Genomic DNA, 25,456 nt, shown 5'->3' on the forward strand with positions numbered 1-25,456 from the left:
CAGTCAGTTCGATATTGCCTGTTCGGCTGACCAGAAAATACCTACAGCGAGTTTTGCATCTTTGGGATTCTATGTCTCATCAGCATTGACATTTTTTCCAATTAAGTTTTTGATTTTCTTAGAAGTGTATATATTTTGTGGGTATATTATGTATGCTTATACCAAATGGGAGGATAATAGAATGATGTGCTACAGACAGTATTGAGCAAGGAAAGAAACTACTTGAGTGTAACTAAAGTACATTTTAATCAAATCTAATCTTGATTAGAAAACATACTGAAAAACCAAATAGTCTCTAAACGACCACAAATGAAATCAGTCATTACGTTTCCAGAGCTCATGGAGCTTAAAACATTGAATAATATTCTGTTTTCTAAACGAAACTGCAATGTTTGAATTTTATTTTTGCTCTCCAAAAAGATTCAATATCCTCTTTTCTTATGTCTGGGTATCTACAGTTGAAGTTGGAAGTTTCCATACACCTTGGCCAAATACATTTAAACTCAGTTTATACAATTCCTGACATTTAATCCTCGTAAAAAGTCCCTGTCTTAGGTCAGTTAGGATCACCACTTTATTTTAAGAATGTGAAATGTCAGAATAATAGTAGAGAATGATTTATTTCAGCTTTATTTCTTTCATCACATTCCCAGTGGGTGAGAAGTTCACATACACTCAATTAGTATTTGGTAGCATTGCCTTTAAATTGTTTAACTTGGATCAAACGTTTCGGGTAGCCTTCCACATGCTTCCCACAATAAGTTGGGTGAATTTTGGCCCATTACTCCTGACAGAAATGGTGTAACTGAGTCAGGTTTGCAGTCCTCCTTGCTCACACACACTTTTTCAGTTCTGCCCACAAATTTTCTATAGGATTGAGTTCAGGGCTTTGTGATGGCCACTCCAATACATTGTTGACCTTAAGCCATTTTGCCACAACTTTGGAAGTATGCTTGGGGGTCAATGTCCATTTGGAAGACCCATTTGCGACCAAGCTATAACTTCCTGACGGATGTCTTGAGATGTTGCTTCAATATATCCACAATTTTCCTCCCTCATGATTCCATCTATTTTGTTGGACTTGTGAAGGTCTATCATTTTTTTTTGTTAACAAGAAATTTGTGGAGTGGTTGAAAAACGAGTTTTAATGACGCCAACCTACGTGTATGTAAACTTCCGATTTCAACTGTAAGTTGTATACTTCATCAGGGAAAACATGCCCATCAAAGCTTTCAAGCACAAGAATGTATGAACAAGAATAAGCTTTACAAAATATAAAATGGTAAATTGTCCAGCTCAACCAATAAAACTCTTCAGGGACTACAATCCCTTTATTAGACTGGCTGAAACTCCACCCTCAATGCCCAACACATGTTTGGATGTGACTATGCAAGTAAAGCTTTGATTATTTTTGCGTATGGAAAGCCAACATATGGAAAGTCAAAAAAACATGTTGCGGGAAAAAAAGAAGATTTTACTTCATCTACTAACATAAAAGAAAGACATACTGCCATAACTTGCAGGAATGAAAAACCGACCACAGATTGTAAAAAGTCTAACTTTTAAAGAGAGAAAATTGAAGGGGGAAAAATATCTATTATACAGTGTCCCACCAATCTGGGTTTTTCGTGTCTTGCTGTGGGAGATCATCGGAGAGCAGGAGGGATCAGGAGCTGGATAGCCTTCACAGAGTCAGGGAAAAGGTTGTGATATGTTGGGAGAGGGACGTATGCCGCTGTGATCATTTTACCTGTGAAGAAAATGTTAAGGAAATGATGACAGTTTAGACAAAACATATATATATTTTTTAAATGACTGCGTCAATGACAATTCATAATTGAGTACCACATTCTTTAGTCAGTCCCTCTTACCTGCAAAATATCGACCATGTAATGCGTTTACTGCAGCCATGGCAGCAGGAAGGGATGGACATTTCACATACACGTTGCCCTAAAAAAAATGATAATAACTTTAATGAGTTGCTATTTAGGACGGCAACCATTTCAAAACCATTCAAATACACTTAAAAGTCTTACTTCAGTGGAATTCTTGTCAAGGTATATGTGCACAACTCCTCCATGTTTGTTGCATTCCTCAATGACATCATGCTGAATGTCAACATCCCAGCCTGGGTTATCTTCACTGTAAAATCAGATGGAAAATTATCACCCACAATGGACTAGTGATTGGGAACCAGTCTATGGGAACAAATAACATCTTAAGGTCTAAGAAGTCTTAAGTTTGTGTACTTTCATCAGCTGGCCCCCTTGGGATACAAATACGCTAGATTGAACTTGATTAAATGTTAAATACTTACGACTGAGGGTTGAACATGTTAGACAGCTGGAAACAGTGTGTAGCAAGTGGCTGTGAGGGTAGTTTCATAGCTGTATTCATGTTCATATTCATGTTCATAGCAGGATTCATGGCAGCTAAAAGTTTAAAAAGAAAGTGTCAAAACACATATCACATTAAACTAACTGAACTATGTGCTAGAAATGTTAAATAAATAATAAGAAACATGAATAAATGTATGTTCAATCCAGCCCAATTCTGACACGAGTCTCACAACAGACCAGCTCCTCGCACCAAATCAACCAATCAGTGTCTTACTTGCAAACCAACAGATTTGATCAATGCTGGATGATATCTGCCTTCTCCAAATAGCTTAGAGAAAAGCAATCATGGCAGTCAGATAGGCTTGTCCAATTGATCATCCTTTTATTACCTGATACAGCGGCCATGGCACCAATAGCAATGGCCCCACTCATCTGCAGGGCTTGCTGTGCTGCTGGGGGAATCTGCAGTCCCGTGCCTGAAAGACAGAAGACATTGGGCTCGACATACGTCCTTGTTCACACTTTATGATACGGTTCTTAAAGCTGAATTATGTAGCTTTTAGTATTTTTTAATGCTCAAAAGCTATAATAAGTCGCCAATGTGTTTCATCTGTGATAATTTTGCGCCACCAGCCTGCCTGGAAACGGCTCCATTCATTTTCCCTGTCAGTTTTCCCACCAGATTTAGTGCTGCGCATACTGAATAACGTAATGAATGATGAGTTCCACTATGAGCTCAGCTGACGCAATTTAATATATTTGGGCCATAGAGTCTTCGCTTTCGCTAGTGTATGGCAGCTGCGCAATCGAACACAAATAAATTGGGAACTTTGGCGAGCCAACAGGCAAAAACAGAAAACATTATTATTTTTCAACCTTCATTGAACTAGGCAAGTCAGTTAAGAACAAATTCTTATTTACAATGACTGCCTACCGGGGTAACAGTGGGTTAACTGCCTTGTTCAGGTGCAGAACGACAGATTTTTACCTTGTCAGCTCTGGGATTCGATCCAGCAACCTTTCGGTTACTGGCCCAACGCTCTAACCACTAGGTTACCTGCCACACCAAAATAACCTTAGAAACCAGCCCAAAAATACTGAACCTCGGATTTGCATTCAAACTGGGCTAGCTAGCTCAACTCAAATCTGACCAAGACAAGATTTATTTTCTGTTGAAAAGATATTGGCACCCTTGCACTTTTTCCAAATAATGCACAATTTCTTCCAGAAAACGGTTGAAATTGAAACATATTTTGCTATCCACATACACTACTGTTCAAAAGTTTGGGGTCACTTAGAAATGTCCTTGTTTTTGAAAGAAAAGCACATTTTTTGTCCATTAAAATAACATCAAATTGATCAGAAATACAGTGTAGACGTTGTCAATGTTGTAAATAACTATTGTAGCTGGAAATGGCAGATTTTTAATGGAATATCTACATAGGCGTACAGAGGGCCATTATCAGCAACCATCACTCCTGTGTTTCAATGGCATGTTGTGTTAGCAAATCCAAATTTATCATTTTAAAAAGGATAATTGATCATTAGAAAACCCTTTTGCAATTATGATAGCACAGCTGAAAACTGTTGTGCTAATTAAAGAAGCAATAAAACTGGCCTTCTTTAGACTAGTTGAGTATCTGGAGCATCAGCAATTGTGGGGTCGATTACAGGCTCAAAATGTCCAGAAACAAAGAACTTTCTTCGGAAACTCGTCAATCTATTCTTGTTCTGAGAAATGAAGGCTATCCCATGCGAGAAATTGCCAAGAAACTGAAGCTCTCGTACAACGCTGTGTACTACTCCCTTCACAGAACAGCGCAAACTGGCTCTAACCATAATAGAAAGAGGAGTGGGAGGCCCCGGTGCACAACTAAGCAAGAGGACAAGTACAGTATTATAAAGCCCAGATCGTCTTTGAGCATCCCCTGTAAATTATCTGGGTATTTTGAGAGCCTAAAACTAAAGTTTTGTTGCTAAGGATTTCACGATGCGGTTAGCCTTTACGGCTGGGACCGCAAGTTTGTGTTCCATTTTTTTGCGTGAATACCGTGAGTGATAGCTGGCTGTACTACAGACACCTGTCATTGTCGTGGGAAAGACTCACCGCTATCTTTCGTAAAACAACTGGTTGCAGTAAAGAGCCAATCTGGATACTAAGGACATCCTGAGGAAAATCGACGAGAACCAACAGCTTCACGCTATGGAGGAACAACATACTCCCATCATGGAAAGATCCGACTACCTCACAAAATAACTTCAACCCGACAAAAAAAAGAAAAACAGATTTAACTACAGACATGGATGATTTACTTACCGTTGAAGTAGAGGCTAGTGCTCTGGCTGGAATCCATGCAACACTGGAAAAGTTGTATGAGGAGGTAGCAGGGCTGAGGGGGAGTTTGGAGTTCAGAGTGAAATTCTCACGCTCCAAGGAGAAAACAGGGCACTCACAGCCAAGGTAAAAATCCACGATTCCAACATGGATTGTCTACTCAAGGAAAACAGGGTAATGAAGGAGTCGCTACTAGACATACGAAGTCATAGCATGTGTGAAAATATATATTTTTCTGGCATTCCTGAGGACGCATCCAATAATCCAGAGGGATGGGATCAGAGAATTCATGCAATTCGCCTTGAAACTTCCTATAGAGACTTGAAACAAGGTGGCTTTCCACCGAGTACACAGACTTGGAGCTCGGAGCAACAAGACCAAGGGTCCCCGACCAATCATCGCAAAATTTGAACACTACCGACAAAAGGAGCTGATCAAAAGCAGGGGAAGGGAGCTTAACTTCTTTGGGATAGGGGGCAGCATTTTCACTTTTGGATGAATAGCGTGCCCAGAGTGAACTGCCTCCTCAGTCCCAGATGCTAATATATGCATATTATTATTAGTATTGGATAGAAAACACTCTGAAGTTTCTAAAACTGTTTGAATGGTGTCTGTGAGTATAAAAGAACTCATATGGCAGGCAAAAACCTGAGAAAAAAATCCAACCAGGAAGTGGGAATTCAGCCCCTATCGAATTCACAGTGGGATATGGGATATGTTGCACTTCCTAAGGCTTCCACTAGATGTCAATCGTCTTTAGAACGTTGTTTCAGGCTTCTCATGTGAAGGGGGGCCGGATGGGAGCTGTTTGACTAAGGGGTCTGCCAGCAGCCTCGTTCTCAGTCACGCGCATTTCACATGAGAGGTATCTCTCGTTCCATTGCTTTTCTACAGACAATGGAATTCTCCGGTTGGAACATTATTGAACATTTATGATTAAAACATCCTAAAGATTGATTCTATACTTAGTTTGACAAGTTTCTTCGACCTGTATATTACAGGTATTTTCGTCCGACTGGACCTGAACGCGCTTTTGGATTTGTTTACCAAACGCCCTAACAAAAAAAGTTATTTTGACATAAATGGATGGACATTATCGAACAAAACAAACATTTATTGTGGAACTGCGATTCCTGGGAGTGCATTCTGATGAAGATCATCAAAGGTAAGTGAATATTTATAATGCTATTTATGACTAATGTTGACTGCGCAACATGGCGGATATTTCTTTTGGCTGGTTTGGGCTCTGAGCGCCATTCTCAGATCATGCTTTTTCCGTAAAGTTTTTTTGAAATCTGACACAGCGGTTGCATTAAGGAGAAGTGGATCTAAAATTCCATGCATTACAGTTGTATCTTTTAGCAATGTTTATTCCTGTAAATTGATGTGGCTCTATGCAAAATCAAAGGATGTTTTGGAACTTCTGAACGTAAGGCACCAATGTATTCCACCATAATTTGCAAATAAATTCATTAAAAATCCTACAATGTGATTTTCTGGATTTTCTTTCTCATTTTGTCTGTCATAGTTGAAGTGTACCTATGATGAAAATTACAGGCCTCTCTCATCTTTCTAAGTGGGAGAACTTGCACAATTGGTGGCTGACAATGCTTTTTTGCCCCACTATTTCTTAATTCCATTCTTTTACTTCTAGATGTGTGTATTGTTGTGCATTGTTAGACATGACTGCACCTTTGGAGCTAGAACACAAGCATTTCCCTACACCAGCAATAACATCTGCTAAATATGTGTATGTGCCCAATAAAATTTGATTTGATGAGCTGTCGATTTCCGCTAGATTTCGCCACGCTGCCGCTTCAAGTTTCAGCACCACAATGTAAGTTACTCGAATCTGGCTTATTGTGAGGTCAATAACGCTGATAAATACATCATGAGCAAGAAACATTGTTTTTTAAATCACATCAATTATAGTAGTAGCAAGCTATCAAAGTTCACCTCCGGTCCTACTTACCATCTAAAGCGCTCTCCTTCTCAAACTGAACAGAATATATAGGCTAGTCCGCATGCACGATATTGCATTTAGAATGACAATTTTTTTGTATATTTGGGGAAAAAGCCTTTGTCTCTCTGCCTGAACTGCGACTGAAGGCCTACACTGCACAGCCACTGGTTAGGCAGCACGCAAAAAAGCAGTCCGGGCTCAGGGTTGGAATATCCATTGTAGTGTGTAATGCAGCCTCGTTATATTTACGCCATACCAGCAGTGCAAATGACTCAATTAAGTTCATTTTCATCAAAATATTACTTTGCTCTCTGCTTCTCCGAGCATGCACTTCGTATAGCCTATGGATCATTTCAATGACACCACACTAAATACCCTAAAGGAGCACTTGATATTGCGTGCCCAGCTCAGAATCAGAGATGAGGGGCGGCGTCAGGCCTAATAAGCAACTATTTCTAAAACTCGGAGAAATGTTGAAATTATTATTGTGCTGACATTGCTTTCATCAATTACAAATGACATGACCCTCCCCCTTTCCTTGCAGATCCCCATTCTGTACATTTTGAACCATCCCTTACATGATTCCTCAAAATTCTTTGTGAATACAGGCCCTGGGCTCTCTCTGGCTTTACCTTCAGCCAGTCTGGCCATGAGCTGCAGGCGCCCAGTGGTGCCCAGGTCGATCCCTGTCCTCTCCAGCTCGTCGCTGTCCAGGAAGGAGCTGGCGGTGGAGGCGTCTGTGCGCTCAGTCACATTGCCCACCTTCATCGGCCGGCCAGCCAGCTCAAAGCCGTTCAACTGATCCAAAGCCTTCTTGGCACACTCTGTGTCTGAGAACTGGAGAGAAAACACATGCAAATTAATTGACTATGTTTACATGCACACTAATCAGGATTCATAAAGACATTGAAGAGTCAAATTCAAGGAGTTTCTCAAGTACTTAATTGTCCTTTTCAAGGACCTCAATTATATATTTAATTGTAGTAATTTAGAAAAAGCAGTCCCCCCAAAAATGCATGCAAAAGAGTATGCATTAACAAAAAGAATAATGAATGGTCTTCCCAATCGCAATAAAACTGCAGTATTGAATTGCAATACATATATCGTGAAACACTACATGACAAAGGTATGTGGACACCTGCTTGTTGAACATCTCATTCCAAAATCATGGGCATTAATATGGAGTTGGTCCCCCCTTTGTTGCCATAATGGCCTCCGCTCTTCTGGGAAGGCTTTCCACTAGATGTTGGAACAATTCTGCGGGGATTTGCTTCCATTCAGCCACAAAAGCATTAGTGAGGTCGGCACTGATGTTGGGCGATTAGACCTGGCTCGCAGCTGTCATTCCAATTCATTCCAAAGGTGTTCAATGGGGTTGAGGTCACGGCTCTGTGCAGGCCAGTTCTGATTGGACCTCGCTTTGTGCACAGGGGCATTGGTATGCTTAAATAGGAATGGGCCTTCCCCAAACTGTTGCCACAAAGTTGTAAGCACAGAATAGTCTAGGATGTCGTTGTATGCTGTAGCTTAAATATTTCCCTTTGCTGGGGGCCTAACCCGAACCATGAAAAACAGCCCCAGACCATTATTCCTCCTCCACCAAACTTTACAATTGGCACTATGCATTGGGGCATGTAGCATTCTCCTGGCAACCGCCAAACCCAGATTCTTCTGTCGGACTGCCAGATGGTGAAGCGTGATTCATCACTCCAGAGAACGTGTTTCCACTCCAGTCAACACTTGGCATTGCGCATGGTGATCTTAGGCTTGTGTACGGCTGCTCGGCCATAGAAACCCATTTCAATAAGCTCTTGACGAACAGTTATTGTACTGACATTGCTTCCAGAGGCAGTCGAACTCGTTAGTGAGTGTTGCAACTGAGGTCATACAATTTTTATGCGCTACACGCTTCAGCACCCCCATTCTGTGAGCTTGTGTGGCCTGCCACTTCGCGGTCGGAGCTGTTGTTGCTCCTAGAGGTTTCCACTTCAGAATAACAGCACTTAGTTGACCGGGGAAGCTCTAGCAGGGCAGAAATTTGCCAAACTAACTTGTTGGAAAGGTGGTATCCTATGACGGTGGCACATTCAAAGTCAATGAACTCTTCAGTAAGGCCATTCTACTGCCAATGTTTGTCTATGGAGATTGCATGTGTGCAAACTGTCAGCAACGGGTGCGACTGAAATAGCCAAATACACTAATTTGAAGGGGTGTCCACATACCTTTGTATAAATAGTGTCCATATACAATCTAAATACATATAGAATCGCAATATATATCGTATCAGCACCTAATTATCGTGATAACATCGTATAATGAGAACCCTGGGAATTCCCAGCCATAAATAATATGGTCGTTGTGATAACGTTTATTTCCCATCAGATTATAATATATGTCCATGGAAACCGGATTGTAAGGGAAATTGTTCTATTTGCAAAGCATGTAAACGTTTTAATCGAATCATTTTGTTATTCTGAGTATTCACATTAATCGTATTATTGTGTGCATCCATTGACTGGATTGAATGTGCTACTTACAGTGATGAAGCCATATCCTTTGGATCTCCCCGTCTCACTATCCATCATGAGCTGAATACTCTCAATCTGGTAGAAGGAAATGGATAACAGATTAAAGTCGACATAGCACTGATATATTGTAGACCTACCACCTCTTTTTGTAGGACTACGCTATTGGTTGTATTCAAGACTAGGTCGTTTTTATTTATCTCAGTTTGTCGGGTAGCCTGTCTTGTCGGTCATGTTGTGGTATTAAAAAGATGCTCATGTCTCCAGTCATGTGAAATGACATAGAATTGGATGAATTGGGTTAATATATTTTCCCCAGGCCCTGCATGCATATCCTAATAAACACTTCTGCTCAGCTCTAGGTCTGCTCTATGCAACACACGGAGCAGGGTTAACCTCCCCTTCCATGTAAGAAAGTGATGACCATCATGCTTTTAGGGAAAGAGGATCATTTTGTACATTTATTAAGAATTGTTGTGCATTGACTGCTTGTCAGAATGCAGGTTCGCCTCCCTATCGCAACTTGAATGCGCCTCGAGAGGAATATATCTTACAGAACACACAAGCCGACTAGGTAAATAGGTAAACTATTCTACTATGGGGTTGTCTGATTTTGTTTTATAAACAGCAAAACAGTAGCACTGGAAAGTTATATCCTGACCTGAATGCTAAAAGTAGTGGCTTTGAATTGCTTTGCAAGCAGCTGCAGTAGGCTACACAGTTGAGTTGAGCGCCACATTATAGACTATTTAATTCCCTTCTTCTGAACATCGTAGTGTCAAGTAAGGCCTGGCTCGCAGCCGGCCAGTTCTGTATGGACCTCACTTTGTACAAGGGGGCATTGTCATGCTAAAACAGGAACGGACCGTCCCCAAACTGTTGCCATAAAGTTGGAAACACAGAATCGTCTAGAATTTCATTGTATGCTGTTGCATAAAGACTTCCCTTCACTGGGGGCCTAGTCCGAACCATGAAAAACAGCCCCAGAACATTATTCCTCCTCCACCAAACTTTACAATTGGCACTATGCATTGGGGCAGGTAGCGTTCTCCTGGCATTCGCCAAACCCAGATTATTCTGTCGGACTGCCAGATGGTGAAGCGTGATTCATCACCATCCAGTGAACACGTTTCCACTGCTCCAGAGTCCAAAGGCGGTGCGCTTTACACCACTCCAGCCGACACTTGGTATTGCGCAAAGAGCCGTTCGTCAGTAACAATCACACATGTCAGTTCAGTGTACACATCTTAACAGAGAAAATAAATATTTGGGAATATATTTCGTAGAACAGACATGCTTCTGGATGCTTCTGGATTAGGTTGTCATCTCTAAACCACCCCCCAGAGATTTTTATTGCAGTGACGTAGAATTTTAACCCCTGCAATCGCTCACCTGCATTCTGTTCAGAACAGTAATTTTTGCAAACATTGAGTGAGTTATATATATACTTATAACAATGACTTGGCCTACGGTCCACAAATCTACTCATCACATTAGGCATTTTACCTTATGTTAGTCTGCAAATGTGATGGATGCATGCAATGCGTTATTAGAAAGGTGATTTTGTTGTGTGTGTGAAAAAACAGCTTCCCCAAAGTTGAAATTCATGCGACGCCTATGGTACATTGTACAATGCCTCTCACCTTTCCAAAAGGCTCAAATATTCCTCGTAGCATCTCCTCTGTGATGTTAAAGTGTAAGGATCCGACGTAGAGTCTCATCGGGCCAGCGTTGCCCTTCTGCAGGTTGTTGGCCATGGCAGCAGCCCTGTTTTTTTCAGCCTAGAGAAAGCACACACAAAGTGAACGTAGGGAAACGGTGCAGATTGCCTCAGGCTGTTAAAATAAAGGCTGTCAAATGATTTAAAAGAATGAACCGAGTTAACCGCAGAGATTAATCGTAACTTGAAGAAATTGTTCAAATTTGAAGCTAATTAGGTATAATATATTTTGATTATAGGGGAAGAAATCACGTTATTTGCTTTGTAATTTTCACATTTGCATAAGTATTGAGACCCTTAACTCAGTACATTGTTGAAGCACCATTGGCAGCGAGTAAAGCCTCGAGTCTTCTTGGGTATGACGCTACAAGCTTTGCACACCTGTATTTGGGGAGTTTCTCCCATTCTTCTCTGCAGATCCTCTCAAGCTCTGTCAGGTTGGATGGGGAGCGTTGCTGCACAGCTTTTTTCAGGTCTCTCCAGAGATGTTCGATTGGGTTCAAGTCCGGGCTCTGGCTGGGCAACTTAAGGACATTCAGAGACTTGTCCCGAAGCCACTCCTGCGTTGTCTTGGCTGTGTGCTTAAGGTCATTGTCCTATTGGAATGGGGAACCTTCGCCCCGCCCCAGTCTGAGGTCCTGAGCAGGTTTTCAACAAGGATCTCTCTGTACTTTGCTCCGTTCATCTTTCCCTTGATCCGTAGGGATGGTGCCAGGTTTCCAAGGGACGTGGCACTTGGCATTCAGGTCAAAGAGTTCAATCTTGGTTTCATCAGACCAGAGAATCTTGTTTCTCATGGTATGAGAGTCTTTAGGTGCCTTTTGGAAAATTCCAAGCGGGCTGTCATGTGCCTTTTACTGAGGGGTGGCTTCCGTCTGGCCACTCTACCATAAAGGCCTGATTGGTGGAGTGCTGCAGAGTTGGTTGTCCTTCTGGAAGGTTCTCCCATCTCCACAGAGGAACTCTGGAGCTCTGCCAGATTGACCATTGGGATCTTAGTGACCTCCCTGACCAAGGCCCTTCTCCTCCGATTGCTCAGTTTGGTCGGGCATCCAGCTCGAGGAAGAGTCTTGGTGGTTCCATCATTCTTCCATTTAACTGCCACAAAAAAATATATAAATTGGCTATGTAGACTTCCCACGATATTTAGTAGGAATAGCGAAGTCATTTTCAGTTTGAACATTGTCGCTAAAAAGTCACAGTAATCCTTACAAAAAGTAAATGTTTTATGCTTCACCGTAACATTTTGCAATGTTCATTCAACTAAAAGTGTTACTCTGGCAACATGTTCACCACAAACAGTAGCCTTGTTGAACTCGCCTCAGGTGTGATATAAATGTAAAATATCATACAGCTATTAGATCTTGCCTAGGCTACTTCTTATCCATGCCCGACATTGAACTAGTCACAAGCTGCTACTGTACTAGAAATGGGATCATTTGCTTAAATCTTTTGACCTGAGAACTACAACAAAAACAATAGCTAAAAGGAATTGAAGTTCTGTTTAAATTCAAATTATTGTGGGAAATTAGTGTTGAATCTAGAGGCAATCAGCCATGGCATTCTAAACATTCTTGTTTGGTTAGCCAGCTAGCTAATGTTAGCATAACTGACTAGCTACTTCTGTGCAAATACGTTTTTGCTGTGATCTAAAGAAATACCTGAGAAAGTGTTTATGGTTGAACTTTCTGTAAGTTTTCCTTAACATTTGTAGCTGAAAGCATAGTGGATGGTTTCTCCACCACAAGAAAGGTTGCTAGCTGTCGAGAGCAAAGAGTGTGTGAGCTCAAAGGAATGTGTGCGGAAACAGACTTTGGTCTAAAAAAATTGATATGCGATTAAAGGGTGACTGCACTTCATAATTTGGCCTCGTTTTAGATTTGGTTAATTAAGAAATGCTAGTTAGTGGCCATGACAATTCAAACGTGAGTTTGTTTCAGGGGGTGGTTTGATGTGGGTGACTCATGTGTGTGTTCGTAGGTGGGACGAGTTAGCCAACTTATTTAGCCAATTAGCTTCAGCCGGTTGATGTGCGACCGTGGCAAAATTAATTTAACTTTGGAGAGACCATCTCCGGGGCTAGTTAAGGACTGTCAATAAATTACACAATGTATATGAGACAATCTATTCATGTTGCACACCTTTTAGTTCTCATTAAATGCTTTTAATATTTGTATAGGCATGTCTACAATTTATAGTTTACACATTGTCCCATGTACATTGTGTAATTTGCCAATGGTTCCCAACTAGCCCAATAAGGATATCCAAAGTCAACTCAAATTTACCACAGGTATTACGATCAGGTATTACAACCTTCATTTATGTTATGAAGCAGTCAAGACCAGTAGCGGTTTTGAATGAAATATAATTATTCTATTTACACTTAGTAGTCCATTTTGACAGAATAAATGTTTCTGACTCATATTGATGACTGTTTTCTAAATGAGAAGTTGTTTTTTATGGGCAGTTGCTATTTAAATTTGTTATTTTTTCATTATGGCATGAAGATTTCAAAATGTAACTGTAATTAACACGTTAACATTGACAGCCCTAGCTAAAATAAATAGAAAATGTAAAATCTCTGTGAGATGATTACTGACCATTACCTGTGAGGCCTGAACAATTATCGGCACCCCCAGAAGTCGCTGGCCAGACAATCCTATAGCCAGAGGCACCGAGTTGGCCTCCACAAACTCGATGTAAGCAATCCCCTTCGACCTCCTCGAATTTCTGTCAGAGATCATGCGCACATCTCTCACCTTGAAAAATAAAAAATAATCTGTTTTATAATGGATGGAGCATAAGAAGAGAAGACATTGCTAAATCCATTGCTCTTTGGCTGTGAATAACACCTAAATACAGTTTTTTTTTAACACCCATCTTTTGTAAATAAAATATTGAGGCTTGAACAAAAAGGTTAGAATAAATAAATAAAGAACTATTGTAAATTGCAAGTTTCATGTTTACTTTGGTGTTAAATAGCTTTCTGAAAAAAACTGGAGCAAACTTCTCACCTGGTGCAAATCCTTAGCAAATCGGTGGCCACATTTTTTTTCGGCAGGAATGACAATGACATTACAAGTAAAGACACTCACCTTTCCCACTGCAGAGAAGAACTCCTCCAGGTCTCGTGGTCGGATTCTAGCTGCCAGCTGCATGCAGAACACTGTGCGAGCATCCCTTTCCTCTGGAGTCAGGTTGTCTATTGGCTGCCTGTAGAAACAAAGCATTGAATTACTCTTATGTGGTAAAGCCATTTTTTGTTTTCCAGTGGCCCCAATCTTGTATCATCACTGTAAAAGTTGTAAAAGCACTGTAAAAGCATTTGTGTATTTATTTCACTATATTTTGTCAGCAAAATGGTAATCTGGATAACCCAGAACTAAAATCTTGTGCCTGCAAGTTTCGGTCAAATCTACTGTGGGCCTACGTTTTAAATCCCAGTATGGTGACATATGTTACGATACCATCTACGTTACATATGTCTGTCAACAAGGTATTATCAAAATGGTAAGCCTACTTTGTCGAACAAGGGTACACAAGCTTTAAAAGTGGAACGTCAACCTGATTGAACTCTTTTGCGTCATCTCCCCAAGGAACACTTGCCTCACAGGACTCTTCTCTTTCTTGAAAGGGCTTTTGCTTCTGGAACGTCTTCGGCTGAAAGAAAGGCTTCCATTAGCATCTATGAGTTGATTCATCACATTCACACATACACAGCACAAAACTACCCACACAAACAACAGAAAAATAGTGTAATAGAAACCTTAGCTTGATGACAGGTGGGGGGCCAATCTTCCCTCTGGAACCACCGTTAAATTTCGGCCCAGAGCTGCAATTGAAAACAAGGTTAATCTCAGTCCACTACTTCTGATCTCATAAGAGGGAAAAGGCACTCCAGACCTTAAAGTATGCCAGTCAATACACTGTAGGCGGGAGTGGGGGGTATTGGGGACCATGTGATAGAAGTGTTTAGAAAGAACAGAGCCATCTTGGCCAAGTCAATTCTGAGGGTCGGAACTCTTTATTCCGTATCTCTTCTCTTGAACAAAACCCTTAAGTCAGACGTACACTACACAATTTTTGCCAGACAAGTTTTAGAGATTGAAGACAAAATCCCCATGTCATTGCCTACTCGAGGCACGCGGCCGTCACCGACACTCGTTTAATGTAAGCGTTAATTCTCCTCCCTCAGAGACGCAATCTGAGTGCCACTGATCCAGTCTTAGAACCGTCCAGATATTTTCCAACCTTTTATTTTATCAGCACAAAATATGCAATGCTCTTGTAGTGTGAGATGTGCAACGACAAGTTTTGACAACGGTGGTAAGCAATAGCCAATGAGAGCTCACCAGACAAGAAGCCAGTGTGACGTTGACGTTGTATTGCATTACCTAGAATGAGTAATTCTATTTCAATTACTCGTTAGGTCTCTCAATTATGGGTAGCGTCCCCTTTTAGGAGCGGAGTCCAGGAATATCCAATCACACATCTCTCGTAGAGACAGGAGCAACGGCCAATACTGGACCACTCCACTTCACATTAGGGTCCGTAGTCCGTTCCCAGCTTCCATTATTTCGTCTTCCTTACGGATTTGATTAAGAGCCTCTATTCTCTTCAGCTACTGACTTGGACCTCTGCTCTACTACTTACCTGTTCACAGGTGGACCCTCAAGGACTCCCCCGCCGAGCGTAGGATAGCAGCATCTCGTCAAGCGGATTGAGCTCACACGACAGCTACTTCTCAGTCTCTGGCTTAGCTAGTGCCACACAGCTAGCTATCGCCCTACAAGCCCACTTAGCTACCTGCTTTGTGCTGCCTATTCCCACCAAGGTGAAAGAAAGGAAAGATACTTTTTAGATTTGGTTAGCCACACTAAGCTAACCTAGCTTGCTAATGAAGAATGCAAATTCTATTCAGCTAGTTGTGGGCTTGCTATAGCTAGGCTACTAACCCTCGAGGTGAACTCCACATAACTGGCTAGCTAAACGCCAGGACTAGCTGGCTACACAGCTAAGCATCGGCAAAGCACACAACTAGAACAAGCTCCTTTGCTAGCTCGCTCTACCTGCAAAATAGTATTCTTCTATCATCTAGCTTAGCAGGCTTTATCACAACAGCCCGTGATTCGGAGTCCCATAGGGCAGCGCACAATTGGCCCAGTGTCGTCCGGGTTTGGCCGGTGTAGACCGTCATTGTAAATAAGAATTTGTTCTTAACTGACTTGCCTAGTTAAATAAAGGTTCAATAAAAAAAAAAAATGTTTTTATTTTTTATTTTAATTACCAGCACTGGCTAGGCTGACTGATCCTACCTTCCGGTACTGCGGTCTTGAAAGCCCTCAGCCTACAGTGGTGTAAAAAGTACCCAACTGTCACACTTGAGTAAAAGTAAAGAACCTTCATAGAAAATGACTCAAGTAAAAGTGATAGTAAAATACTACCTGAGTAAAGTCTAAAAGAGTTTGGTTTTAAATATAGTATCAAAAGTAAACGGAATTGCTCAAATATACTTAAATATTAAAAGTAAAAGTATAAATCATTTCACATTCCTTATATTAAGCAAACCAGACGGCACTATATGTTTATATATTTTTACGGATAGCCAGGGGCACACTCCAACACTCAGACATAATCTCCAAACGAAGCATGTGTGTTCAGTGAGTCCTGTGTTCAGTGTGTTCTCATGATAAGTGTGTGAATTGGACCATTTTCCTGTCCTGCTAAGCATCTGAAATGTAAGTTCTTTAGGGTGTCAGGGAAAATGTATGAAGTAAAAAGTACATTATTTTCTTTAGGAATGTAGTGAAGTAAAAGTAAGTTGTCAAATAGAAATAGTAAAGTAAAGATGACCCCAAAAAACTACTTAATAACTTCTTATGGCTGGGGGCAGTATTGAGTAGCTTGGATGAATAAGGTGCCCAGAGTAAACAGCCTGCTACTCAGGCCCAGAAGCTAAGATATGCATATTATTAGTATAGTTGGATAGAAAACACTCTGAAGTTTCTAAAACTGTTTGAATGATGTATGTGAGCATAACAGAAGTCATATGGCAGGCAAAAATCTGAGAAAAAATCCAACCAGGAAGTGGGAAATCTGAGGTTTGTAGGTTTTCAAGTCTTTGCCTATCCAATATACAGTGTCTATGGGGTCATATTGCACTTCCTAAGGCTTCCACTAGATGTCAACAGTCTTTAGAACCTTGTTTCAGGCTTCTACTGTGAAGGGGGAGAGAATAAGAGCTGATTGACTAAGAGGTCTGGCAGAATGCCATGAGCAAAGTGTGCCCGAGAGAGGTAGCTGCGTTCCTTTTCCTTTCTAAAGACAAAGGAATTCTCCGGTTGAAACATTATTGAAGATTTATGATAAAAACATCCTAAAGATTGATTCTATACATCGTTTGACATGTTTCTACGAACTGTATTGGAACCTTTTGACTTTTCATCTGGCCTGCGCCTAGTGAATTTGGATTTGTGAACTAAACGCGCAAACAAAAAGGAGGTATTTGGACATAAATGATGGACTTTATCGAACAAACATAATTTTTTTGTGGAACTGGGATTCATGGGAGTGCATTCTGATGAAGATCATCAAAGGTAAGTGAATATTTATAATGCTATTTCTGACTTTGTTGACTCCACAACATGGCGGGTATGGCTTGCTTAGGTCTCTGAGCGCCGTACTCAGATTATTGCATGGTGTGCTTTTTCCGTAAAGCTTTTTTGAATTCTGACATAGCAGTTGCATTAAGGAGAAATATATCTATAATTCCATGTATAACCCTTGTATTTTCATCAACATTTATGATGAGTATTTCTGTAAATTGATGTGGCTCTCTGCAAAATCACCGGATGTTTTGGAAGCAAAACATTACTGAACATAACGCGCCACTGTAAACTGAGATTTTTGGATATAAATATGAACTTTATCGAACAAAACATACATGTATTGTGTAACATGAAGTCCTATGAGTGTCATCTGATGAAGATCAAAGGTTAGTGATTAATTTTATCTCCATTTCTGCTTTTTGTGACCCCTCTCTTTGGCTGGAAAAATGGCTGTGTTTTTCTGTGACTAGGTGCTGACCAAATATAATCGCATGGTACGCTTTCGTCATAAAGCATTTTTGAAAATCAGACACCGGTGGGATTAACAACAAATGTATCTTTAAAATGGTGTATAATACTTGTATGTTTGAGGAATTTTAATTATGAGATTTCTGTTCCTTGAATTTGGCGCCCTGCACTTTCACTGGCTGTTGTCATATCGATCCCATTAACGGGATTTCAGCCGTAAGAAGTTTAAGTAGTATTTTAAAGTATTTTAACTAAAGCACTTTACACCACTGCTAGCCTCCAGAGCAACTCCACCTTGCGGTGCTCTCCGGCTTACTGGGTGCCATTTACAACAGGCTTGTAGCCTCGCCACAGAGTCATTGCTACCGCTTACCCTTGCCAGGATGACCCAAGACAGGCACCTGAGCCCCAGCTCTACCCCCTGCTGCTCTCGCATCTCAGAGAAAGAGCATTCTCTATGCTTTGCCTGTTTAGGACACAAGCATACTCAAGAAGCAGTCGACTACCCAGAGTCGTGTCTGCACAGCAGCACACGGTCTAAGGTTAGCAAGAGAAGGAGAATCAAAAAGATTGTTCCTGCTCCGGGCACCCCCGCCTCCGAGCCACCCCCCAGGATAGGGGACAAGCGCTCATCTGTACAAAGCTGGGCAGAGGAGATGGATAACCTTAATTCTCTTCCCTCATTTAACAAAGACACGATCTCGTGAGAAGGCGAGATAGGAGGCTGAAGCTAATAGCAGCTTCTCCAACTTTGAGCCTGAGGATGGAGCAAGTGAGGGGGAGCCCCCGCAACCTCCCTCCCAAGCACAGCACCTGTCCCCAGGCGCCTAGCCAAGGGCACAGACAGTAACAAGGTTGCCAATCCCCTCCCAGGTTACACGCTCATCGACATCTGCAAGCAAGCCGCGGCCAAACTCAGCATCGAGTGGTCCAATGTCCCGCCGGACCAAGGGGGAGGAAGGGATTTGTACGATGGGAGGAGACTCCCACCACAAATGGCCCGACCAAACTTAGCATTACGGTGGTCGCGGCTTGCTTAAGGGAGGTGAAAAGGTTCTGGGAAAATCCTTTCTCAAGTAGACTAACTCCTAGTGGTCCCCTGAACATTCAGGGTATGGAGGAATCCGGTTTCCAAAAGCCTCCTCCAGTGGGTTAACACCTCCCTCACGGACAAGATGGGATGCTTTTTCGCCACCATCTGTCATAAGATGTACAGAAATGCAGTCCACTCGGTCAGAGCACTTAACGTGTCCACCTTACAAACGGCTTATCAATCCGAGATGCTGGAAAACATGACAAGGCACCTCTCGAGACGGTTTGGCCGTAACATGAGCCTTGTAGGTAGTAGGAGAGAGGGCCCTTTGGCTGGACTTGGCAAGTCTTACGGTCAGGAAAAACCTGGCCTCTATGATGCACCTATTACACCCAGTGGGTTGTTTGGGGGCATCGGTCATCGACATGCGTCAGAAATGCAAAATCCGTAGGACGGAGGATAAGGTTTTATAGTTCTGCATACCCTGCAGACACGGGCTCCGTGGCGGATTTTGGGGTCCTGTGGGGTTGTTTGGAAGCGAACAACGGAGAAGCCGACTTTTAATACCCAGGCGAAGTCCCAGAACCAGGGCAGCACGGACACAAACAGTCCTTTGCTGCTATCACAGTGAAATTCCGACCTCTCAAGACCCATGGTAGGCTGGAGGACTGGAAAGCCTAGGAGTAGCACTCTAGCCTATAAGAGGCAGTTCACAAAGAACTCCATGCTCCTTGCCCTACCCTCTCTCCAGTTCAGCATAGACATCTCTCTAGGTAGAAAGGGGTTGAAAAGGAAGAATTCCTCTACGTTTGTTGTACCTATCCACTATACAGCGGCTCTTGTTTTTGACCTCACTACACAGTGGTAGGGTTGGGAGTTGCACTTTTTTCAAGCTTCCATTTCAGAGGCATTAATCTCAGCTATCTGCAATACAGGTGTGATTGAAGAATGAAGCAGGTGTTAAACATTGGCTTTGCTACGCAAAAAGCAGCAGTTTTCTACTCCATTGTCAACACTTTGATTAAATCAGTAGACCTACAATATATCAATATCTTTGAAAATACCATATAATTATCAATAGCTTTTAAAACATTTCAATCTTTTCGACCCAAGTGAGGCTCTCTTTCCACTAGCCTGCCTAATGTTCCTGCAGAGGTGGATTTACCATCTTCATCATAATTTATCTGCAGGAAATCGCCAAAAAGCCTATCAGTATGCAAATTATAAAGCCAAATGAACAGCTCTCTTATCGATGCAATTCGGTATGCTACTGACAAGTCACGCACTTTGTCACTGTCTGGCAAGTCCTTATGGACTTCCTATTGAAAACACAAACAAGATCTTTATGCAATACCTAGGACATATACAGTTGAAGTCGGAAGTTTACATACACCTTAGCCAAATACATTTAAACTCTTAGGTCAGTTAGGATCACCACTTTATTTTAATGTCAGAATAATAGTAGAGAGAATGACTTATTTCAGCTTTTATTTCTTTCATCAAATTCCCAGTGGGTCAGATGTTTACATACACTCAATTAGTATTTGGTAGCATTGCCTTTAAATTGTTTAACTTGGGTCAAACGTGTCGGGTAGCTTTCCACAGTAAGTTGGGTGAATTTTGGCCCATTCCTCCTGACAGAGCTGGTGTAACTGAGTCAGGTTTGCACACGCTTTTTCAGTTCTGCCCATAACTTTTCTATTAGATTGAGGTCAGGGCTTTGTGATGTCCACTCCAATACCTTGACTTTGTTGTCCAACTTTGGAAGTATGCTTGGGGTCATTGTCCATTTGGAAGACCCATTTACGACCAAGCTTTAACTTCCTGACTGGTTGTCTAGAGTTGTTGCTTCAATATATCCACATAATTGTCCTTCCTCATGATGGCATCTATTTTGTGAAGTGCACCAGTCCCTCCTGCAGCAAAGCAACCCCACAACATGATGCTGCCATCCCCGTGCTTCACGGTTGGGATAGTGTTCTTCGGCTTGAAAGCCTCCCCCTTTTTCCTCCAAACATAACGATGGTCATTATGGCCAACAGTTCTATTTTTGTTTCATCAGACCAGAGGACAATTCTTCAAAAAGTACAATCTTTGTCCCCATGTGCAGCTGCAAACAGTAGCCTGGCTTTTTTATGGCGGTTTTGGAGCAGTGGCTTCTTCCTTGCTGAACGGCCTTTCAGGTTATGTCGATATAGGACTCGTTTTACTGTGGATATAGATACTTTTGTACCTGTTTCCTCCAGCATCTTCACAAGGTCCTTTGCTGTTGTTCTGGGATTGATATGCACTTTTCGCACAAAAGCACAGTAATCTCTAGGAGACAGAACGCGACTCCTTCCTGAGCGGTATGTCGGCTGCGCGGTCCCATGGTGTTTATACCTGCGTACTATTGTTTGTACAGATGAACGTGGTACCTTCAGGCATTTGAAAATTTCTCCCAAGGATGAACCAGACTTGTGGAGGTCTACAATTTTTTTTCTGAGGTCTTGGCTGATTTCTTTTGATTTTACCGTGATGTCAACTAAAGAGGCACTGAGTTTGAAGGTTGGCATTGAAATACATCCACAGGTAACCCTCCAATTGACTCAAATTATGTCAATTAGCCTATCAGAAGCTTCTGAAGCCATGACATCATATTCTGGAATTTTCCAATCTGTTTAAAGACACAGTCAATTTAGTGTATGTAAACTTCCGACTTCAACTGTGTGTGTGTGTGTATATATATATATATATACACACATATTGTGTATATATATACACACATATTGTGTATATATATATATATATACACATATTGTGTATATATATATATATATACACACAATATGGATAGAATATCTGAAGAATAGTATATGTACAGCAATAGTTAAATAGGAAAGGCCTTGACTAGAATACAGTATATACATGAAGTGGGTAAAACAGTATGTAAACATTATTAAAGTGACCAGTGTTCCATGACTATGTACATAGGGCAGCTGCTTCTAAGACTAGGGTGATGCAGACTGAAGGGAAATGCTGACACCAGATGAGGCATGCATACATACAAGGTGGTCTTGTGGTCCCTGTAGCGGCCGCTGCGCTCTCTGCTCCGAGAGCGGCTCCGGCGCCTCTCCCTGCTGCGGCTCCGCTTTCGCTCGTGGCTGCGGCTCCGCTTGTGGTCATGGCTCTTCTTGCGATCCCGGCTTTTGCTTCTCTTCCTGTCTCTGCTTCGGCTCCTGCTCTTTTTTTTCCTGAGGAAAGAGAATGACTCAATGTGAGGCAGTGAATAAGTAAAGACCAATAAACATTTTAGAACAATTGTCAAAATAATAAATAGATTTGGGTGAGCGGTGCTTGTTACTAAACCATGTCTGTTTCACTTACTTCTTGCTGCGTTCCTTATGTCCATTTGGACTACTGTGCTTGATCTCATCCTAAGCAGGGTCGATAGAAGAACAGCATGAGGACGAAGAGGCAACATTTCAAGTTGTCAGGATAAACGGGGGTGGGAACAAGAGAAAATATAATAATTGTTTAAAAAAGTATTCATGCAAAGTTTACATGGGGACTGAGATCTACAGTTAGGAGTTTTTAAAGAGTGTCTATTCACTTGTTCTCTCTCCCCAATCATACTGTCGATGAGACATTTAGCATCTAGTCAAGCTCTATGAGTAATTATCCATATCTAAAGTCATATCTCTGGTGCATTTTTCTTAAGCAGCCCCATCCAGATCAGTTCCAAGGCTATTCTTTGCCTAAGACCAATGTGGCCATGCTAGCAACCAAAAACTGATTGATTTCCAGTGGGGGGATGCCATTCCAGTGATCTTCACCAATTTTCGTTCGTGGACTGTAAGAGCTCGATGCCACCTCTGTCACACATCTCGCCCTGAAGCAAACAGGGATTCACACTGCTTAGTAATATCAACTACCAAGGAAAGTCATGATTAAATATAAGATGAGGTATATGAAACTCCCTAGTTGGTACTGTCGCCAGCAGCATAGAAGAGTTCCATGTTTCCTACTGTTTGTACTCTATTAAATATAGGCCTTACATCAAATTGTGGCAAATATAATGGACTTATGATTAAATAAACATTTACTCCTCGTGAATGAGCATGCAAAATAATTACATTCTGGTCAACCATGGAGAAAAAGCAATTTTCAGTTATACAGGTTATGTAAAATGTATAACTTGTTGATGAATGCAGTGTAACGACAAAATCCACACTTCCTCCCTCACTAGAATGAGAAATGAGAGTGAACATTGTGAACTAACATACCTGCTTCCTGTACTTAACCATACACATCTCATGTATTGAAAGTAAAGGACATGCAATCATGTTTTCAATAATGTGTCAGCTTACCAAACCTTTATCATTACAGAGGCCGATTTTACTAAATCGGTCTTCAATCAATAGCGGGGTAGAGTCAATCATGTGGAACAACCACACCATGCATACAGATATTTGAATACTGTCTCCATGGTATGTCTTTTAAATTAAAGGAACTGGCTTCTCGACCAGGCCCGATGGGCATTTGTGTTTTTCTAATCGACCTGGCTAACGTTCTGCAGTTTATCACAAAGCAGAAAGGCTGTATGTGAGGTGAAACAGTCAGAAGGTTTGGCCTACAATCGTCTGCCATGTAGGCTAAAATATGGAATCTATTCTGAACACTTCTCTACTTTTTGACAAACTTCTCAGACATTGTTTGACAGCTGTCAAATTATTGGTTAACACCCACATGCTCAGAAGATGGTTTAGGCATTTGCTGACAGGTTCGGCATAGTCCATGCACAAAACATTAGCCCAGTTGTTGAGATAAAGGAGAATGCCAACTAGGCCTGATCAAGAACCCAGTCCCTCAATTAAATATTATTGTGCATCCACTGCATTCGCCTTGTAGACTGGCCATTCAATGACCACAATTATGTTACCAAGGGGACCACAGTACAGCAATACATTGGGGCAATTACTACCTTCATTTTTTGACAGATCACACTGGAATTCATGGAAGTAGAGGTGAGATATCGTTAGGCAAGTCTACAAAAAGAGATAGATGGGCATTTATTCATAGTCTGAAAAGGAACTGCAGCATCACATCAGAAACACACATAGAATAGGCTAGAAATGTTGAGTCTGGGGCAAAGAAGTGACATAGACCACCACAGTATTTACAATAAAGTACATTACAATCACAAACAATACCTTAGGCCAAAACCCACCTTTCGATATGGAGCCTCAAGCATTGCTTCTATGTCAAAGTCATCAGCCATGATGATTGAGCACTAGAGGGGAAGATAAACATCATTTAAACACGGTCATAATAAACGACGTTAGTCTTACGAGAACCGTGGATTTCCATCCCGTTGATGCAAGTTTGTTTGCAGTTATTGAACCACAACTTGCTGCCTACGCTAACATTAGCTAGCCAACACATGCTGCTAACATAGTTAGTTAATTAGCGAACAGTTACGTTTCAGTTCACTCCACATAACATTAACGTTACTAGCTATTTAAATCTGACCGGCCTGTGTGTTTAACATACCAGGCTGATCTTGGTTAGCTAAGGTTGTTCATTTGACCAGAGACCCTATTTGACTTGACCAGGTTAGCTAGCTAGCACAGATGGACAGGGGAGGTAACAACTGTAGCAATCTACGACCACAAACGTAGATAGTTACTGTACTAAGATACTGCATGCAAGTTAATTAACTAGTTGTATTACGAAAGACAACGTTCAGATATACAAGTAGTGAACATTAACGTACCTGAAATTTGTTGAAAACGTTTCTGCTCAAAGAAGACCAACTCGTGAGGGTTTCTTGAAACGTGTTCTTGTTGCAACAAGCAAACAGTAGCTAGCAGGCCTCGCGTTTTGAAGCTACGAATATCTTTTCTTCCACGTTGCTAATACAAACTAACAATGGCTACATGTAACTTCAAAGGTACATGTTTTAAATCCCAAACCAGTATACACTGTGAAAACAGACAACAATATAAACAACCTTGATGTGCTGAGAAATATGTATGAGTGCGAAACACTGTTGTTGCTTCTTTTTCGCCGTGCTCATCTAATGACGCATGCTATAAATAATCTGTGGTCGCGTTCCAGACAAAATTAATTGCAGTCGTCTGCCAGATCTATGGTACAGTATGTATCAATATACTGTATATGAAAGGACAAAACCTTTGATTGCTATGTTAACACTCAATAGAGTACCACAGTATGAGTCATAATACCCATAAACCCTAGAGGTCAAACAAGGAAGTGGTTCCAATCGTTTTTCCACCATTCATTTTTCACATAGGGGATTTTAGAAACACTCAGAATAAGGGCTGTGTTTCATGTAGGTAGGCTTACCCTGGCGTGACATTTTGATAACCGTGTATATCTCTAAAATAGCGATATATTCGCCTGTATTTACCCCCCCCCCAAAAAAACAACCCGAAACGCTATTTAGATGCTATTGTGGCTATC

The 25,456-nt window shown here is 41.4% G+C and overlaps 1 protein-coding gene across 7 annotated transcripts; it reads right to left on the bottom strand.

Moving 5' to 3' along the window:
• Positions 1 to 227: 227 nt before the first annotated feature.
• On the bottom strand, positions 228 to 25,219 carry rbm39a (RNA binding motif protein 39a). Of its 7 annotated transcripts, none has more exons than XM_071334671.1 (17): positions 24,747 to 25,217; positions 24,201 to 24,263; positions 23,955 to 24,018; positions 22,358 to 22,407; positions 22,039 to 22,224; positions 14,649 to 14,714; positions 14,447 to 14,542; positions 13,978 to 14,095; positions 13,483 to 13,641; positions 10,806 to 10,943; positions 9,175 to 9,240; positions 7,270 to 7,474; positions 2,729 to 2,815; positions 2,318 to 2,432; positions 2,037 to 2,142; positions 1,872 to 1,950; positions 228 to 1,750 (listed from the first exon to the last, which is right to left on the bottom strand). In XM_071334671.1, the coding sequence occupies exons 3-17, from the start codon at positions 23,985 to 23,987 to the stop codon at positions 1,647 to 1,649; spliced, it is 1,608 nt and encodes a 535-aa protein (XP_071190772.1). In that variant the 5' UTR covers positions 23,988 to 24,018; positions 24,201 to 24,263; positions 24,747 to 25,217; the 3' UTR covers positions 228 to 1,646. The 7 variants fall into 7 exon arrangements, with proteins under 7 accessions (XP_071190772.1, XP_071190776.1, XP_071190771.1 ...); XM_071334675.1 differs by having other exon boundaries at positions 13,978 to 14,091; positions 14,485 to 14,542; positions 24,747 to 25,216; XM_071334670.1 differs by lacking the exon at positions 23,955 to 24,018 and having other exon boundaries at positions 13,489 to 13,641; positions 24,747 to 25,218.
• Between the last annotated feature and the right edge of the window lie 237 nt (positions 25,220 to 25,456).

Source organism: Salvelinus alpinus, chromosome 12 (genome assembly GCF_045679555.1).
Source record: "Salvelinus alpinus chromosome 12, SLU_Salpinus.1, whole genome shotgun sequence".
Taxonomy (NCBI): domain Eukaryota; kingdom Metazoa; phylum Chordata; class Actinopteri; order Salmoniformes; family Salmonidae; genus Salvelinus; species Salvelinus alpinus.

Coding starts and splice junctions, on each gene's coding strand:
- rbm39a (XM_071334669.1), bottom strand. CDS start 24,251: ATGGCTGATGACTTTGACATAGAAGCAATGCTTGAGGCTCCATATCGA. Junction 14,715..22,038: donor AGGGACCACAAGACCACCTT/GTATGTATGCAT, acceptor TTTCAATTGCAG/CTCTGGGCCGAAATTTAACG. Junction 13,642..13,977: donor TCTTCTCTGCAGTGGGAAAG/GTGAGTGTCTTT, acceptor TTATTTTTCAAG/GTGAGAGATGTGCGCATGAT.